The sequence below is a fragment of the Somniosus microcephalus genome, chromosome 6 (genome assembly GCF_052327205.1).
Source record: "Somniosus microcephalus isolate GS21.2 chromosome 6, FLI_Smic_1.0, whole genome shotgun sequence".
Lineage (NCBI taxonomy): Eukaryota > Metazoa > Chordata > Chondrichthyes > Squaliformes > Somniosidae > Somniosus > Somniosus microcephalus.
The window spans coordinates 170,060,564-170,080,669 of NC_140992.1; the positions used below are offsets into that span (position 1 = coordinate 170,060,564).

The 20,106-nt window shown below is 47.5% G+C and overlaps 1 protein-coding gene across 1 annotated transcript in view; it reads right to left on the reverse strand.

The window, feature by feature from the left end:
• Positions 1–20,106, reverse strand: part of hydin (HYDIN axonemal central pair apparatus protein) — a 946,920-nt gene that overhangs the window by 745,702 nt on the left and 181,112 nt on the right. The window contains exon 5 of the mRNA XM_085992020.1: positions 14,182–14,365. Coding sequence (XP_085848146.1) covers positions 14,182–14,365 — 184 coding nt within the window. The remainder of the gene's footprint in view (positions 1–14,181; positions 14,366–20,106) is intronic.

Genomic DNA, 20,106 nt, shown 5'->3' on the forward strand with positions numbered 1-20,106 from the left:
TTCTCCAGCCCCTTTCCTGCCTCCAACTTTTCTCCTCCAATTCTGCCCTATGTTGCGAGGTTACTTATGTGGGTTAGCGGCAACACTTGGTTTCCAATATAAAGATCAGTCACTTTGAGCACAAAATTCACTGAACCCATTTCCCCAAAACACACAAAATGGAGGGGAGCTAAAAGGGGAACGCTGGATAGAAGATACAAGCGCATCAGTTTAGGGACTCGTGTGATATAATATGCATAAAAATCAGTTGGATAAAGATATTGAAAGCAAGAGCTCCAAGTTTACTGATAAGAACAAAATTGGAAACAAAGCAAATAATTAGGAATGGTACGACCAAATTCAGAAGATTTGGATTGTTTAGGAAATTGGACCAATACGTGGCAAATGCAGTTTGTGTTTCAGTGGTTTTCAGACTTTTGTGTGGGTGACCCCCTGAAAACATTAACACACTTCCTGTTCAAACTTCTGAAAAACAGGGGCACTGACAAATTACATCCCATGTGACTGTGACAAAGGTAAACTATCCCTTCTTGTCCTTCTTTATTGGCTTTTAGTACTCCTGTGAAGTGCCTTGGGAAGTTTTACTACGTTAAAGGTGCTATATAAATACAAGTTGTTGTTGTCCTTGATCTGTCTGCAGCCTTTGACACGGTTGACCACTCCATCATCCTCCAACGCCCCTCCACCGTCATCCAGCTGGGTGGGACTGCACTCGCTTGGTTCAATTCTTATCTATCTAATCATAGCCAGAGAATCACCAGCAATGGTTTCTCTCTTCCCGCTCCCGTACCATTACCTCTTTGGCCCCCTCCTATTTCTCATCTACATGCTGCCCTTTGGCAACATCATCCGAAAACACAGTGTCAGTTTCCACGTGTACGCTGACGACACCCAGCTCTACCTCACCACCACCTTGCTCAACTCCTCCACTGTCTCTAAATTGCCATACTGCTTGTCCAATATCCGGTACTGGATGAGCAGAAATTTCCTCCAACTAAATGGTGATAAAATGGCAGCCACCGCTCTTTCGCCAGCTGGTGGTGGGTTCCACGACGGTCGCCATATTTGTCTCCCCCTTTGCGCTGCCAGTAACTGGCAATGCCCTGGAAAACAAAAGGGGCGGCGTGGTGATGTCAACCAGCGTGCAAATCCGACTTAACATCACCAACACGAACTTCGACCCTAGCGCTGAATTCAGCGCTGGGTCCTAAGCACGCCAGGTTAACCTGGCATGCAAGCAGGCTGACAGTGGCAATGTCTGCAGCTCTTAAAGGAACACACACATCATTCAGATAATTTTGAATTTATGGGTTTGGACTGTTTTTTTTTTATTTTATTGAAGTGGTGGCTTGCTGTAATAGATGTGAAAAGTTTTTTTTTAAGTATGTAGGGAGTGCTGCTGGATGCTTGCAAGGGCTCGGATGGTAAATGAAGGCCTTTGAGAAGACAGAACATGTTGCAAATACTCAACAGGTCATGCAACATCCATGGGGAGTAAAACAGAGTTCACATCTCAGGCCGACAGGCTGCCTGACCAACTGAGTATTTCCAGCATTTTATGCTGTCATTTCACATTTACAGCATCCGCTTGCAGAGGGAAGAGGAAGACGCAGAAGAGGAGGAAGCCAAAGAGGAGGAATCAGATGGAAGGATGCATTCCAGACAACCCATTTGTGGCTGGGATATCCGGGATGGAATCATCCGCCTGTGGTCCCACTGACTAGGCAGGCTGCCTCTTCTTGTTGACCCACTAGCTGGGCAGGCTGCATTTCTTGGGTGTGTGAAATGAGGAATGCACAAGGGTGGAGTTGTGCTGACAGGAGGGCGGGAAAACAAGAGGTGCATGCCAGAAGGAAGATAACATATGAGGATACCCACATCTTGTATCCTTTCAGCCCCACCGCTAGCCAAGGACTCAGCCATGCCCCTGCCACCAAGAATGCTCTGTACCATCCCCTCCAAGGGGGTGAGGTGAGGCTAGGAATGGGAGATGTGCCTCATCACTGGTGCAGATTGTTGGTAGATGAGTGATTGGGGGTTGTGCATTGAGCAGTGTATGAGGCTAGTGGTGCAGTTGGTAGGAGACAGCTTTTGAAGATGCATTCACTGACCTTGGCCAGTGGTCTGAGGTCATGAGGCTTCTTTGGGCATTGGAGCCAGATGGTGGGGGCAACACTGCTGGCAGTGACGGCCTCGGTGATGTACTCCCACATCGTTCTTTCTGGTTGGCCATCTTTAGCCTTGTGGGTAGAGGTCCGCTCTTGCAGTGTTGACTCCCTGCACAAAGCTAGAGTGCTGCGTGTGAGACCATCGGTGCCCCTTCCCTGACTTGCTGAGCCATTTATGTTAGTGCTGAGGCAGTTTTCCCATTAGTTGAGGTTAGGAAGGTAATTCAGCTTTAACAGCTGAATATTCACGTTTGGAACTTCTTTTAAATATTGAATATTTCTTAAAAGGCAGAAAGGGCTGAAAAATGTATTGATTCACTTCATTTTGTTTTGTTATGCTTCAGTGTGCATGGCCCTTTTAATTCTCAGAACTCTTCATTACCCACAATTCCTTGCGAGCTCCACAGCTTCGCTCCCAGAGGCTGTGGGAAGCTGCAACGCCGGACTGGACAAAACTTCATCCCGGATCCCTCCAGCAATGTTACCAGGACGGCATTGCACGGAAGGTGACCGCTGCGCCACCTATCTCCATGCTCCCAGACCAATTTCACTCGGTTAGCGTTGCAGCCATTTCCAGCGGCCGTTAACTGCAGAACACCGGCAACTTTGCTGGCAAACACGAACTTTTCCCCCTACCTCTTTGACCAAGTTTTTGATGATCTGTCCTAATATCTCCTTATGTGGCTTGGTGTCAAATTTTGTTTTATAACGCCCCTGTGAAGCACCTTGGGACATTTTACAACGTTAAAGGCGCTATATAAATACAAGTTGTTGTTGTTGATATTCAGCGCTGAATAGCAATGTACCAACATTTCAGGGGAAGTCTTTGGTGGACCGATCTGGGTCAAAGTAAAACGTCCACCTGTTCCATGGATTCTCCCTTGAATACCATCCCAAAATCCAGACTTTGCTTATTGTGGGCTGGTAACAGTGCAATTCATAGTGCCAATGGAGTGCCCACCTGGGTAGGGGGAGAGGGAGGTTTAGGTGCAGAGTTCTCCTGCATTAACAGCCCAAGATATTCTTTAAAAAAATGTTGTTGCTGCCTCTCTGAGGCCAGCACCTGAAAGCAGTCGGATTGCTCTCGGGAAAAGATAGTTTTAAAGTTCAGGCATCCCCCGGCCTTTAGCAGTGTGGATGCCAGGGAAACACTGGCATTCCTTGCGTTCAGTATTGCCTTCAGGAGAGATGGGAAAAGGGAACAAAATCAAGCAAGCAGGAAAGGCCTCTCCTCTTTCACTTTTCCTGTCTCTGCAGATCTAAGTACTTCCATTTCACTCTTTGTAGAGTTGTTACATTGATCATTTTAAATATTCTGCTGTGATGGTGAGCAGTGAATCCAATCAGCGGGATGGGGAGGGCAGTTTTAATACCACAAAAACAGTAACAAGTTGATCAGGGTTAACATGCAATATTTTAAAAAAATATTTGTTTTATCCATTTATAGAAACTCAGTTGATGATTTGTCAAAGAAGATTAACTAAGAAAAATCTAATTAAATGCCCAGGATGTTGAAAGTGTGGCTTTAATCTGCAGCATACTTCACCAACCCCTTGACCCACTGCTTCCAATGCATAATTGAATAAACAGCAATTAATCCTCTGCAGAACAGAAAAATAGTTAGTTTTAATCAGATCTTATTACATGAGGGCTAAGTAAATGGGAGCAATACAATTCATGAATGATTGGATTTTTATTTTTGTTAAGTAACATTTCTGTTGATAGGTTTTTTTGTTAATTTTTCTCCCCTCAAATTTTTCTGGGTTGTGATCCCTATAGGCACTAGGCACCCTCTAGTAAGACCATAAGAACAAAAGAAATAGGAGCAGGAATAGGCCATACAGTCCCTCGAGCTGCTCTGCCATTCAGTAAGATCATGGCTGAACTTCTACATCAACTCCACTATCCCCATATCCCTTGATTCCCTTAGTGCCCAGAAATCTATCTATCTCAGTCTTGAATATACTCAACGACTGAGTCCCAAGTGGCCGACCCCTTATCCTGAGACTATGACCCCTAGTTCTAGACTCTCCAACCAGGGGAAACAACCTCTCAGCATCTACCCTGTCAAGCCCTCTAAGAATGTTATACGTTTCAATGAGATCACCTCTCATTCTTCTAAATTCCAGAGAATATAGGCCCATTCTACTCAATGTACCATATTCTAGTACCACACCAAACTATCCAATCTTCATGTGTAAGCTCAGAAAGTGAGTGTTGTGGGCTATTCAACTGTGGGAAGGGGCAGGGTGGCACTGCAGCCAAGCCTGATCCTGTCAGCTGCCCCTATCCTAACTCACACCAAGTCCCACTCACCCATCACCCATGCTCGCTGATCTACATTGGCTCCCAGTCTGGCAACAGCTCGATTTTAAAATTCTCATCCTTGTGTTCAAATCCATCCATGGCCTCACCTCTCCCCATCTCTGTAGCCTCCTCCAGTACTACAACCCTCTGAGATCTCTGTGCTTCTCCAATTCTGGACTCTTGTGCATCGCCAATTTCTGTCGTTCCACTATTGGCAGCCGTGTCTTCAGCTGCCTAGGCCTTAAGAGTTGGAATTACCTCCCTAAACCTTTCCGGCTCTTTATCTCTCTCTCCTCATTTAAGTCGCTCCATAAAACCTACCTCTTTGACCAAACCTTTGGACACCTGTCCTTTACATGGCTCGGTGTCAAATTTTATTTGATAACGCTCCTGTGAAATGCCTTGGGACGTTTTACTGCATTAAGGCACTATATAAATGCAAGTTCTTGTTGTTGTTGACCCAACAGGGGTCACTAGATGACAATCAAGAGAATGAACCTGAAAATATCAAAAGTGTCCAACACCAGCACACTACATCCATTGTCCCATTTTATCCACACACTATGATTGTAGTGTGAGCCTCTGTACTGTGCACTCTCTCTGCAGAGATGTCTTTGGAGCTGTGCCAAAACCAGAGGTTAGCAAGGAGCATGTCACAGGCAGCGTGTCATGATTTGGTTTACTTGTACCCTGTAGTGTCCGAGGATCAATAATACTCAGACTGCAGGAGAACAATAAAACAGGTATTTACTGAACAGAGAGTAATTCAAGACTGAAGTACAGAAGCCTGCTATGGCTTTATATACAGGGGTGGTCACTGTCGGTACTGCAGTATAGAATCAGTTATTCCCTTAAAGGTACATACACAACAATTCCTCCCCTTTTAGATAAACAGTACATAACATTCATTTAACAACTAAATAATAACTAATTACAATTACAATTTTCTCTGTACTATATACATCAACTGAAATAATCATTTATAAGTTGAGTCTTTGAGGAGGCTTCCTGATCCTGACTGGATAGCGCCTTTCTCGAGTATCCTGTTCTTGCGGCAGAGTTGATTCTGGCTCATTGTCATTGGTTGGTTCGTCAGCTTCCAATACCACTGCTTCTGAGGTAGACGCAATCTGTACCTCGGGTTGATTACCAGGTGCACCTGCTCGTGGTATGGGTTTGGCTTGTTCCTGTGACTCTAGAATCTGGTCAGCATGGCGTCTCACGATGCTCTCTCCAACGTCCACCGTGTACATTAGTGGTCCCTGCTGTGTGCATATCGTTCCTGGCTGCCATTTTTCTGTTCGGTAGTCGCGGGCCAAGACTGGTTGCCCTATCTTGAAGCTCCTGGTTGGCTTCTCATTTATGTGCTGGAATTGCTTATCCTCAACATCTCGTCTTATGTTTGGTTTGAGCAAATCCAGGCGACATCTTAGCCTTCGGTTGAAGAACATTATGGCTGGAGTTTGGTTGGTGACTGCATGTGTCGCATTCCGGTAAGCAAACAAGAAATTATCCACCTTGTGTTGTAGTGGTATGTCGTCATTATGCATTGCCTTTATTGCCTTTTTAAAGGTCTGAACAAACCTCTCCGCCAATCCATTTGTGGCTGGATGATATGGGGCAGATGTGTAATGTTTCACCCCATTATTCCTCAGAAACCTCCGGAAATCCTCGGACACAAACTGTGGCCCATTGTCGGAGCAAATCTGTTTTGGCAAGCCATTCCTGGCGAAGATGGTCCGTAGGACTGTAATAGTTTTCTCCGTGGTGGTGGAGGACATTTTGATGACCTCTGGCCATTTTGAATGGGCGTCCACAGCGATTAGGAACATTGAGTCCATAAATGGACCAGCAAAATCAATGTGTACCCGTTGCCATGGAGATGAGGGCCACTCCCATGGATGTAGCGGGGCCTGCGGTGGAGCGTTTTGGATCTTCTGGCATCCTGTGCATCTCTTGGTCATATCCTCGATTTCTTTATCGATTCCCGGCCACCACACAAACGCCCTGGCTAGGCTCTTCATTTTTACCCCTCCCAGATGACCCTCATGAAGCTCATTGAGCACTCTATCTCTCAACTTGGGTGGAATTACCACTCGGGATCCACACATCAAGGTCCCCCGGCACACTGACAGCTGTTCTCTCCTTGGCGAGAATGCTGGCAACAGTAAGTCGCCATGTGCTGGCCATCCCTTCACCGTCAAATCATAGACTCGAGAGAGTGTCGGGTCATTTCGGGTTTCCTTCTCTATACTTGACTTTGCAACAGGTAGACATTCGACTATGGTCGCATGGAATATCTCAACAGGGTCCACTGCAGGTGCTTCCTCTACCATAGGCAACGGTAGGCGCGACAGCCCATCAGCGTTTCCATGCTGTTTCGTACCCTTGTACTCTATGTCGTACTGATGTGCCCCTAGAACAAGTGACCATCTTTGCAGCCCTTCTTTGGGTTACAAATGGAGACCAGGGGCTGATGATCAGTCAGTAGGGTGAATTTCTGCCCGTGCAGATAGTGATTGAACTTCTTCACCCCCCACACCAGGCTGAGGGCCTCCCTGTCAATCTGGGTGTAGTTACGCTCGGCTGAGGTTAACGAGCGCGACGCAAAGGCTATTGGCCTCTCTGAACCGTCAAGGAATTTGTGTGACAGCACCGCTCCGATGCCATAGGGAGACGCATCACATGCTAACCGAATCGGTAGTGTTGGATTGTAGTGGGCCAATACTTCTTTTGAAGTGATTAGGCATTTACATTTCTGAAAGGCACGCTTACACTCATCACTCCATTTCCATGTTACTCCAGTTTGCAGTAGGGCGTTCAGTGGCTGCAGAATTGTAGATAAATTCGGCATAAACTTATGGTAGTAGTTCACCAACCCGAGGAACGACCTCAGTTGCGACACATTTTCCGGTGCTGGAGCCTTGACTACAGCCTCAATCTTGTCCGGCGACTTATGCAACCCTTCCTCATCAATCATGTGGCCACAATACGAGATTTGTCTCCTGAAGAACTCGCATTTGGGGCGGTTGGCTCGTAGCCCATATTCCTGTAATCTCCTGAGCACCTGCTCCAGGTTGGCAAGGTGTTCACTGTCATTTTCGCCCGTAACCAAGATGTCGTCCAAATAACACTGGGTCCCCGGAATCCCTTGCAGGACTTGTTCCATCGCCCTCTGCCAAATAGCCGGGGCTGATGCTACCCCGAATACCAGTCGATTGTACTGGTAAAGGCCTTTGTGAGTGTTTATCGTGAGGTATTTCCTAGATGCTTCTTCCACCTCCATTTGTAGATACGCTTGGGCCAGATCAATCTTTGTAAAGCGTTTCCCTCCAGATAGTGAGGCGAAAATATCTTCTATCCGTGGAAGTGGATATTGTACTGAGTGCAGGACTGGGTTCACAGTTACCTTGAAGTTCCCACAGATGCGAACCTTCTTCGGCTCCCCAGGCGTGCTGCTCAATGATTTCTTCATTACAGGAACGATGGGTGTGGCCCACTCGCTCCAGTCCACCTTGGACAGCACACCCGAACGCTCCAGACTCTCCAGCTCTGCTTCAACGGCTGGGCGGATCGCGTAAGGTACCGGTCTGGCCTTAAAACATTTGGGGTTTGCGTTATCTTCGATTTTTATCATTGCCGTTACTCCTTTTAGAGTCCCAAGTCCTTGTTGGAACACCTCTTTTGCGTCAGTTAGAATTTTTGACAGTCGTCCAGGTGTGACATCATCATCCTTTTTATCAGTCACAGTTAGTGCCTGAATGGAATGCCAATCCAATTGTATTTTTCGGATCCATTCACGTCCCAATAGTGGTGGTCCTCCATCCGGTAGTATATAAAGATACAGTTTCTGTGTTTCCTTGCCGTTGTATTCAACTGGCACCCTTATTTTTCCTCTGGGGTAGACTTTTTGCCCTGTGTATGTCTTCAATACAATGGACGTATCCTTCAAGGGTATGTGTGAGAATAGCCGCTCATATCATCGTTGATTCATGACAGTTAGGGCTGATCCTGTATCCAATTCCATCTTTACTTGGGACCCTGCTATCATGAGGGTGACCCAAATGGTTCGGTGATCCTCCTTTGCGATCACGTTGTGTAACTTTAGACAACTTAGTCTCCTGCTCCCGGAGTCATTATCACTCTCCTGATCTTCCCGACCTGCAGACTCTTGCTATGTGTCCCATTTTCCCGCATTGCCTGCATACTTTGTCCTTAAACCAGCAGTCCTTCTGATCATGGGTTGTTCTGCCGCAGCGATAGCACTTTTCTGCTCCATACGCCATTTTGTTAGCGCTGTATTCTTGTGGTTTCTGTTGTATTTCCGCAGCTCCCCGTGCTGCTGCTTCGTAGGATACTGCCACACTGAAAGCCTGTTCTGGCGTCAGGTCCTTTTCTGAAAGTAGTCGTTTCTGGGTTCCTTCACTCTGGAGCCCGCAGACAAACTTATCCCGTAAGGTGTCTGCCAGTCCTGCTCCGAACTGGCAGTGCTTCGATAACTTGCGTAGTTCCGTAAGATAGTCAGCATTGTTCTCATCTTTGTGCTGGTTTCTTTTATGGAACTTGAATCTTTCTGCTATCAGCAGCGGTGTAGGGTTTAGGTGTTCCTGTAAGATATTAACAATCTCTTCAAAACTTTTCTCCATTGGTTTAGCTGGGGTAATTAAATTCCGCAATAGGCCGTACGTTCTTGCGCCCATCAAATTTAATAATACTGGCGCCTTCTTTCCATTGGCCACCTCATTTGCCTTGCAGTACACTTCAATTCTTTCCACATACGTGGTCCAGTCTTCTACCTCGTTGTCGAAAGCAGTGATACTGCCATTCTTCGGCATCTTGGGTGATTTAAAATGGTGCCTCCCGCGCTTTTTCTTCTTCCCCAATGTAATAAAATGGCGCCTCCCGCGCTTTTCCTTCTTCCCCAATGGAATAAAATGGTGCCTCCCGCGCTTTTCCTTCTTCCCTTTGCTGCCACGCTGCTCCTAGCATTCTACAGGGTAATGGCGGCGACCCGCGGCTTCGGCGCATCTCACTTTTCCTTCCCCGCATTCTATCCTCTCCACGCTGCCCTGTTCTTGAGCACCGACCGCGCCCTGTGCGCTCCACCCTCTCACTCTCTCTCTTCCTCCCGACGACGCTGCACGGCCCCTTTGCAGAGCCGCTCGATCGAGCCCGAGCCCACCGCAGTCCGGAAGGGTCAGCGCACTACCTGCTACCAGCACGACTTGCTGGAAACCCTCGACTGGGGAGCCAGGCCCAGCTCTCCACAGCCTCCCCTGCAACTCTCCGATGGATCCCTGGGCAGTTGCCCGCGGTCGACGCCCGCCGTTCTGACTTCGACCTCCAAGAAGCTTCTCTTCAGGGAAAAGATCCCCGTGAGGTGATGCAGCACTGCAGGTGAGTTCCAACCTGCCCGTCGCCAGTGTAGTGTCCGAGGATCAATAATACTCAGACTGCAGGAGAACAATAAAACAGGTATTTACTGAACAGAGAGTAATTCAAGACTGAAGTACAGAAGCCTGCTATGGCTTTATATACAGGGGTGGTCACTGTCGGTACTGCAGTATAGAATCAGTTCTTCTCTTAAAGGTACATACACAACATACCCTGGTTCAATTTATCGACTCCTTATTTTTTATAAAGCTCAGAAAGTAGCTCTTCATTATGCTCAGTTGGTAAAGGCAGTGTTGTAACTGAGCTGTGCACACTATAGCGTCTCATTTGATTCCCAGTGTGTGAAAAGTTAGCTGATCTTAGCTGGGGTGTGGTAGGGGTGCAAAAATTGGCTCTTAGCAACTCTGGATTAGATTAGGCCACAGCCAGAGTACCACATACAGTTCTGGTCATCGCATTACAGGAAAGATGTGATCGCGCTAGAGAGGGTACAGAGGAGATTTACGAGGATGTTGCCGGGACTAGAGAATTTTAGCTATGAGGAAAGTTTGGATAGGCTGGAGTTGTTTTCTTTGGAACAGAGGAGGCTGAGGGGAGATTTAATTGTAGTGTACAAAATCATGAAGGGCCTGGATAGACTGGTTTGGAAGGGCCTATTTCCCTTAGCAGAGAGGTTAATAACCAGGGAGTATAGATTTAAAGTAATTGGTAGAAGGATTAGAGGAGAGTTGAGGAGAACTTTTTTCACCCAGAGGGTGGTGGGGGCCTGGAACTCACTGCCTGAAAGGGTGGTAGAGGCAGAAACCCACACTGCATTTGAAAAGTACTTGGATATGCTCTTGAAGTGCCATAACCTACAGGGCTGCTGACCAAGAGCTGGAAAGTGGAATTAGGCTGGATTGCTCTTTTTCGGCCGGTACAGACATGATGGGCCAAATGGCCTCCTTCTGTGCCGTAAATTTCGATGATTCTATTCCAATTCCAGTTCATAATCTCACCCCAACTAAGGTCATCTTTAGGCTTAGTTTGGGCTTGTGTACTGTGGTCTACAATTACCACATTCCTCCACTCAAAATTTTTTCCCATCTCTCTATCCTGAAGGTACTGTCTGTTGCAAGGAACTGGCTATCCCTCAGCGCCTCACACAAGTGACCACTCTTAATGTGTGAGCAGACAATGAGTGATTGCAGGCAAAGTTTCTGTGGAGGGGATCACAGGTGACCCCAGCACTGTCCTCACCCAACATCCAGCAACATTCACTGGATAGCCATTGGGAGCAGGTGCCCCCATAATCTTTTATCTCCCTCTTCAGCTAGCTCACACTGTGGACCATATTGTCTGAATGGCTCAGTATTATTTCTGGCTATGCCTTTCCCTACTGGGCCTGTAGAAATTCTTGCATTTCTATAATGATCTTATTATAGTGCCAACTATGATTCTACAATAAATGGACAATGTTACAGTCACTTCCCCATTGGGAAAGACTCTTTTGCTTCAACCTTGATAACATTGGCCCATATTTTGTGGGTGTGTACAAAGTGTGTACGTGCCCATAAGGGCCGCGCAAGTTCCGGGTTTTCAAGTGTGAAAATCATGCACGAAAACCCGGAACTTGCGACCTGTCAAGAATCTTCACGACAGATCATCAGCATCCCTGGGAAAAGGGCCTCCGTGGATGGAGAGTTGGGCTATCTGCCCAACTTCTGCCCAACGAATGCCTGTGAAATTCTTACGCCTGGTAAAAACAGGCATATGGCCTGCTTTTACCAGCGTAAGAGTTTAAAAATGGCATTTGAATTAATTTTAAATATGTATTTTTTTTAATTTATTTGATGTGTACATGTATTTTTGGGGGTAATGCCAAGTCATGCATATGGGGTTTCAGAACCGCCTGCGCCCCTGGGGTATGTGGGCCTCTGCACATGTTTACGCATAGAGGCCCAGGAGCGCAAGTCTCCGTGGATCCAGGACCTTTAGGTAGGTTTGTACATTTTTGCCGATCGGAGGCATCGCCCGCGGGAAGCCTTTGACCGCAAATTCAGGCCCACTATCTTCCATTCCTTCACTACTGCCAGTTCAAGTAATGTTGCACAAATACTCAGCGCTGGTCATGACATCTGGATGATGGATGGGTAACTAAATGGAACAAGAATACAGGAAACTTTCGATTTACCGGCACCTAAATAACCGGAAATCTCGGTTAACCGGCAAAATTCAGGAGTAGGTTTTACTTCATATTGTATTTGCCTTCTTCCATCTGTGCTGTGCAAGGGTGTGGCTGCAGCTGTTGCTAAGCTACAGAGACACTTGAAACTTGTAGCCATTGTTCTACAGTTGTTGCTAAGCAACAGGGTTTGTTGCTTTATACGGAGCTGTCAGCTCTCCCTATCTTTTACTATAGCGTTCGGTTATCCGGAATTTTTGATGAACCGGCACCACGTCGGTCCCGTCTGTGCCGGATAAAAAAAAGTTTCCTGTAGTTTGCTCCTCCAATTAGGTGACAGACGGCAGACAGCAACAATAAAAACAAGGTTGACAACATAAGAGGAGAGGATGTGTGCTGCTCTAGTACAGGGTGTTACAGTGAAACACTGCAAGTTGATGTCTCACCTCACCTCTGGCATTTAGCTCCTGTCCAGGATTGGAGCAAGCCTGTAATGAGATCTGGAGCCAAGTAATCCTGACGGAACCGAAACGGAACATCAGCGATCAAGTTATTGGTGAGTAAGTATCACTTGATAACACTGTTGACAACACCTTCCATCATTTTGCTGATGATTGGGAATAGCCTGAAAGAGCAGTAATTTCTCTTACTTGCTGTAGATGCACTGGAGCACCTTAGCTAAGTGCACAGCTAATTCTGGAGCACAGGTCTTCAGAACTAAGACCAGGATATTTTTGGGGTCTATAGCCTTTGCTGTGTCCAGTGCAGTCAGCTGATTCTTGATCTCATGTGGAGTGAATCGAATTGGCTGAAGACTGGCATCTGTTATGGTCGGACTTCAGGAGGAGGTTGATATGGATCATCAACTTGGCACATCTGGCTGAAGGTGGTTGCGAATGCTTCAGCCTTGTCTTTTGAAATCACCTGCTGGGCTCTGCCATCATTGAAGATGGGAATGTTCATGAAGCCTCCTTCTCCCATTAGTTGCTGAATTGTCCACCAGCATTTGCGACTGAGGTTGCAGAACTTTGATCTGATCTGTTAGCTGTGGGATCGCTCAGTCTATAGTTGCTGCTTTTGCTATTTAGCATGCATGCGGTCCTGTGCTGTAGCTTCACTGGGTTGGCAGTTCATTTTCAGGTACCCCTAGTTCTGCTCACGGCACACTCAACTACACTCCAATTTGAGCCAGGGTTGGCCATCTGACTTGATGGTGATGGAGGAGGGAGGAATATGATGGGCCATTGGGTTACAGATTGTCATGGTGTACAATTCTGCTGCTGCTAACGACCCACAGTGCCTTCTGGATACCCCGTTTTGCGCTGCTAGATTGGGACTAAATCTATCCCACTCAGCACAGTGGTTCTGCCACACGGTACAGTGGATGACTGCCCTGATGGTGACACTTGCTCTTGGGTCTTCAATGCGAGAAATAATTATTGGTTTTAAGTACAATACACACACAAACATCACAATGTTCTGCACAACACTACAGGGTTAATTTTCCAGACTTGTATTCCCAGCGCTCAGCCTCACCCACCAGGAGCACAAACTTGTCAAATTACCCCTTGCCTTTCTTAGGAAGCGACTGAAACCTCTGCTCCGGACTTTCTCTGCCCACAATGCCTACAGTTATGACACTTTCACTGAAGTCAACACCTGATATCTGTGAAACCATGATACAATGAGGATCAAGTAAACTACAGGCATGGTGTAAACGGGCTATTAATTTAGCACCAATTGGCAGTAAATTTTCAATCTCAAACTCAGAGGATGGCTAGTGTGGGAAATGGAAAAATGTCATACTGTGCAGTAGTGGAAGCTCTTCTCAGGCTAGGATTGAGGGACATTGCTCAGGCAGAGTAGAGGGTGCTTTACTCTAAAATAGCTGTACCCAAGAGTGCTGGATGTTGATACTGGGTACCTGAAATGGAAAATGCTTCATTCCCCAGCACTAACATCCCTCACTTCGATGAGCACAAAATTGATTTTAAAAAGTCATTTAAAAAAAGTTACCCAGTACTGTACATTGCATGTGCTTCCAGTTAGAGCAACAAAACAATCTGCCTCTAAAGTATAAATGTGACCATATCTGTGCCACTGCCCCCAGAAGCATGATTATCTTTGCAATCCATTCTAAGTACTAACCACTGGCTCAATGATAATAACGTCATCAGACAACAGCATCCTGTCATCCTGCACCATTCGGCGACGATTCAGGAAAGTACGGGAAAGGATGGAAATGCGTTCGCGTAGAGTGGGATCTTCAGCACACTCCTCCAAAAAACAGTCAGTCTCCTCCTCTTCCTCACTCATCAAGTCTGAAAAGAATCTGAAGAAAGATATCCAGATTAGCAGATCTCAAAGCTTATCTTGCAAACACAGACCGGAACAAGTACTCTATTCTCCCAGAAATACCACAACTTCATTATTGTAAATTTATGGATTACATAGGACAGAAATAAAAACAGGAATGGCTGGAAATATACAACAGATTAGTCAGCATCTGAAACAAAAAGAGATGTTGACTCACCTAGGTGGGACCTTTCACCCACCCAAAATGCTAACCAGTCTTCTCTTTCAGATGCTGACTGATCTGTGCATTTCCTGTATTTATTTCAGATTGCCTATATTTTCTTTCGAATAACAGATTGTTTTTTTTAAATGATTTAATGACTACATCTTGACAATGCAATGGCAGAAGGTGGTTTACTCATTAAATAGTCGGCAAAGAATTTACTGACATTTGGCAGCAAATTCTGAAACCTAGCTGATAAAGTCATCAGCAGGTTCAATTTCAACAGACATTGGAATTTGCTGAAAAAATAATGGCTTGTGAATGCCGCACGCTGATATTAATGTGCAAATCGGCCAGTAACTTGTGGTGAGGAAGACATGAGTTGTGAATTGCCACAAGTTGCTGGGCGATTTGCACCGCTCCACTGTTAGCTTTGCAAAAATGGCACCTCGTCCTCAACCTTCCAGTGATTTTCATGAAGTTGTTGTATTTGCACATTAATTGCCCATTAAACTTGCCACAGAAAGTTAAGTGTCGTGATTAATAACACAAGTACACTTTTAACAATGTGATAATTGTTAATGACTGCCAAGCAACCTCTCTGGCCCAGAAAGTGAACAATTAAAAGTGTGGCATCTCATTCCTTCAGGTAGTGAATTGTTGTTGGAGATTTTAAAATCCTTTCTTTCTCTTTTTTTCTCTCTCTCTTAAGCCAATCTTATTTCCTTTTGTTTATTTCTCTTTCAGTGCCTGGTTTCACGTTGAATTCACCCACTCTAAGTCACCCTCCTTCTTAGGCCTTCCTCTGTTTATTTCTTAATCTTTAAATCTCATTGGTTAAGGAGATACACTGTTGGTCCCGTTGTTCATTGAAACATAGAAGATAGGAGCAGGAGTCGGCCATTCGGCCCCTCGAGCCTGTTCCACCATTTAATGAGATCATGGCTGATCATCCAAATTCAGTACCCTTTATCCCTTGATCCCTTTAGCCTTAAGAAATATATCTAACTCCTTCTTGAATATATTTAATGAATTGGCCTCAACTGCCTTGTGTAGTAGAGAATTCCACAGGGTCACCACTCTCTGGTGAAGAAATTCCTCCTCATCTCAGTCCTAAATGGCTTACCCCTTATCCTTAGACTGTGACCCCTGGTTCTGGACTCCCCGCCATCGGGAACATCCTTCCTGCATCTAGTCTGTCTAGTCCTGTTAGAATTTTATAAGTTTCAATGAGATCCCCTCTCATTCTTCTAAACTCTAGTGAATATAAGCCAAGGCCCTGTACAACTGCAGCAAGACATCCTTGCTCCTGTACTCGAATCCTCTTGCTATGAAGGCCAACATACCATTTGCCTTCTTAACCGCCTGCTGCACCTGCATGCTTACCTTCAGTGACTGGTGCACAAGGACACCCAGGTCTCGTTGCACTTCTCCTTTTCCCAATCTATTGCCGTTCAGATAATAATCTGTCTTCCTGCTTTTGCCACCGAAGTGGATAACCTCGATTTATCCACATTATACTGCATTTGCCATGCATCTGCCCAATCACCCAACCTGTCCAAATCATACTGGAGTTTCTCTGCATCCTCCTCACAGCACACGCCCACCCAGCTTTGTGTCATCTGCAAACTTGGAGCTATTACATCTAGTTTCCTCGTCTAGATCATTTATATAAATTGTGAATAGCTGGGTCCCCGTTGCTCTCGCACTTCCAGCAACTTACAGGCAAAAAAAAATTCTAGCTGAAGGGAACAGGTTCCAGCCCATTCGCTTTGCTGCTTCAGGTATACACTAGACGTCAGGAAATGCAGGACCAGTCATTATTCATACATTTCTCACAAAACATCAGTTAATAGTCTAAATTCAAGGTGGTCAACAATTATTTTCTTATGAAGACACCCAGTAGCTCTCAGTGATGATTCAGTAGTAGAGTTAAGTGAGCCATTCAGACCAACAGGTTGAATTTCTGATCTGTGCTGTTAGCTGATCTCAGCTGTGGTGGAGGTGAAGTACAATTGTACTTAATGCCCCTGGGGCTGTGAGGGAAGAGGAAGAAAATCAATCAAAATACTACCCATAACCTGGACATCTTTCGGTGTACCCTCAGCTTTTAAAAAAAGTAAGGGACAAAAACTAAATGCATGGGTAAAGGAATATATTTCTGTAAAGTCGAGAATCATTTGGGACCATAGGAATAATCAAGTCCACTGATTTACAGTTTTCACAGAAAAATAAACTATCACAAAATTCAATCCCCAAGCACCAACATAAAACCCTGAATACAATGCAACAAAAACAGAATTTGAGATTTACTGCAAATCAATGGCACCACCAACATATTGTGCATTACCAGAGATAACTCCTCGATTATTATGGTGTGGTATATCCCCCTGACTCACCATCAGCGACACCACAGGAGATCAGCTAGTAATTCTATATATATAAATAAATAGTGGTGTCTGTCTGTCTGTACGGGCATCACTCAAAAGTTATAGAGCGTACCTACACATATGTTATATCAAAAGAAAGGTTATGATTAGGAGGGTGTCCTAGGCGTATTTACTTTTTGGTCAGACAAAAATTGTTCGGACAGTAGACAAAAACTTTCAAAATTCCGCTCATTAGCGGTTGGCCAATCATACGGGGGAAATCCGCTCATTAGCATTGAGTGACGTGAAGGTTGACCAATCCTACGGGGGGAGCGCACTGCATCACGGGGGGCGTTTCATGGTGTGTGTGGGCGGGGCCTAATCTTTCAAATTGCTGTTAATTCGGCCATCTTTACCTCAGCTTTTACTTTTATTCACTTTTTAACAGCTGCCACCTTCCTGTTCTATATGGCTTAATGCCAGATCATGTGGTGCAGTTGTCTTCTTAGCTATGGGGTGCTTAAAAACCTGAATTTTAATACAGGCAACTAAGGAAAAGAACAAATTAATTCAGTTTTAAATAGTCTTTAGGAACAGTTAGAAATGAAGTGATCCATTTCAAGTATGAAGGAACTCAGTTGTCTTCCAGGAAGGTCTCCCCACCTTGTGGAGCTGGAGGCCCCAGCCGGGGACTCAGGCTCTCCCCCCCTCGGCCCGGTCCTCGGCTCCGTTGCGGCCGGGGACTCGGGCTCTCCCCCCCTCGGCCCGGTCCTCGGCTCCGTTTGCGGCCGGGGACTCGGGCTCTCCCCACTCGGCCGGTCCTCGGCTCCGTTTGCGGCCGGGGACTCGGGCTTTCCCCACCTCGGCCCGGTCCGGGGCTCAGCTCCGTTTGCAGCCGGGGACTCGGCTTTCCCCCCCTCGGCCCGGTAGTGCCTCACAAAATGGCGGCCGCGGGAAAACTATCTCCTTCCCTCACTCTCTCCTTCCCTCTCTCTCTCTCTCTCCTCTTCCCTCCCTCTCTCTCTCTTGCCGTGAGTGCGGACCGGGAAAACCGGGGTTTTCCAACGAGCCGTCCCCGACCGAAATCGGACACGGGAGTCCGCAGCGAAAGGCGTTCATCTGCTGCCCGGCCTGCTGCCCGGCCAACCAGGTCCAAAGGCCCGCCGCGTTAACCATGAGGAACACCGGGCTCGCTTCGGAGCAATGGGTACCTGGCCTCCTGGTGTCGGACTGACTCCGTTCTGGTACCGAGGTGAGTCAGGCCGGGCCTGAGGCGCTAGGGAGGGAGAGGAGAGGGGAGGGAGGGAGAGAGAGGAAAGGAGGGAGAGACAGGGGGAGGGAGAGAGAGAGGGGGAGGGAGAGAGAGAGGGGGAGGGAGGGAGAGAGGGGGAGGGAGGGAGAGAGGGAGAGGAGAGGGGGAGGGAGGGAGGGAGAGGAGAGGGGGAGAGGAGAGGGGAGAGGGAGGGAGAAGAGGGGGGGAGAGGGGAGAGGGAGGGAGAAGAGGGGGGGAGAGGAGAGGGGGAGAGGGGAGGGAGAGAGAGGGAGAGGGGAGGGAGGGAGAGAGAGCGGGGAGGGAGAGGGGGAGACAGGGAGGGAGAGGAGAGGGGGAGAGAGAGGGAGAGGGGAGAGAGGGTGAGGGGAGGGGCAGGGAGAGAGAGGGGGAAGAGAGAGGGGAGAGAGGGGCAGGGAGAGAGAGGGGGAGGGAGAGAGAGAGGGTTAGGGAGGGAAAGAGTGAAGGGGTGGGAGAGGGAGGGAGAGCTCGCCTTCTTCCTCCAGGCTAATCCCGAACTAAATCCAGCAGTCTCTCTCTTCCCCCCAGTCTCTCTCTCTCTCTCTTCCCCCCAGTCTCTCTCTCTCTCTTCCCCCCAGTCTCTCTCTCTCTCCCTCCCATCTCTCTCTCTCTTCCCCTGTCTCTCTCTCTCTCTCTCTCTTCCCCAGTCTCTCTCTCTCCCCCCCAGTCTCTCTCTCTCCCCCCCAGTCCCTCTCTCCCCCGTCTCTCTTCTACCCCGAGTCTCTCTCTCTCTCTCTTCCCCCCGTCTCTCTCTCACTCCCCCCAGTCTCTCTCTCCCCCCAGTCTCTCTCTCTTCCCCCCAGTCTCTCTCTCTCTCCCCCCCCCAGTCTCTCTCTCTTCCCCCCAGTCTCTCTCTCTCTCTCCCCCAGTCTATCTCTCTCTCTCCCCCCCAGTCTCTCTCTCTCTCTCCCCCCCAGTCTCTCTCTCTCTCTCGCCCCGTCTCTCTCTCTCTCCCCCGTCTCTCTCTCTCTCTCCCCGTCTCTCTCTCTCTCCCCGTCTCTCTCTCTCTCTCTCTCCCCCCCAGTCTCTCTCTCTCTCTCCCCGTCTCTCTCTCTCTCCCCGTCTCTCTCTCTCTCTCTCCCCCCGTCTCTCTCTCTCTCTCCCCGTCTCTCTCTTCTCCCCCAGTCTCTCTCTCTCCTTCCCCCTCTCTCTCTCCTTCCCCCTCTCTCTCCTTCCCCCCTCTCTCTCCTTCCCCCTTTCACTCTCTCTCCTTCCCCCTTTCTCTCTCTCCTTCCCCCTTTCACTCTCTCTCCTTCCCCCTTTCTCTCTCCTTCCCCCTTTCTCTCTCCTTCCTCCCCCCTTTCTCTCTCTCCTTCCCCTTTCTCTCTCTCCTTCCCCTTTCTCTCTCTCCTTCCCCTTTCTCTCTCTCTCTCTCTCCTTCCCCCCCTCTCTCTCCTTCCCCCCTCTCTCTCTCCTTCCCCCTTTCTCTCTCCTTCCCCCTCTCTTTCCCTCTCTCTCTCCTTACCCCTCTCTCTCTCTCCTTCCCCCTTTCTCTCTCTCTCCTTCCCCCATTTCTCTCTCCTTCCCCCATTTCTCTCTCTCTCCTTCCCCTTTCTCTCTCTCTCCTTCCCCTTTCTCTCGCTCTCCTTCCCCTTTCTCTCTCTCTCTCCTTCCCCCCTCTCTCTCTCTCCTTCCCCCTCTCTCTCTCTCCCCTCTCTCTCTCCTTCCCCTTTCTCTCTCTTTCCTTCCCCCTCTCTCTTTCCTTCCCACACAGACAGACAGACAAACTCATTTATATATATTAAAATTATTTCTACTTTTTTCAGAACAACATGCCCTCAAAAAACCCTCGGCACCGCCGGGCACTCCAGCTCGTATATTAATAATGGCACATCAACACTGACAGATGTCACACTCCAGACATCACCCTTGGCCCCTCTCATATTTTAAAAACT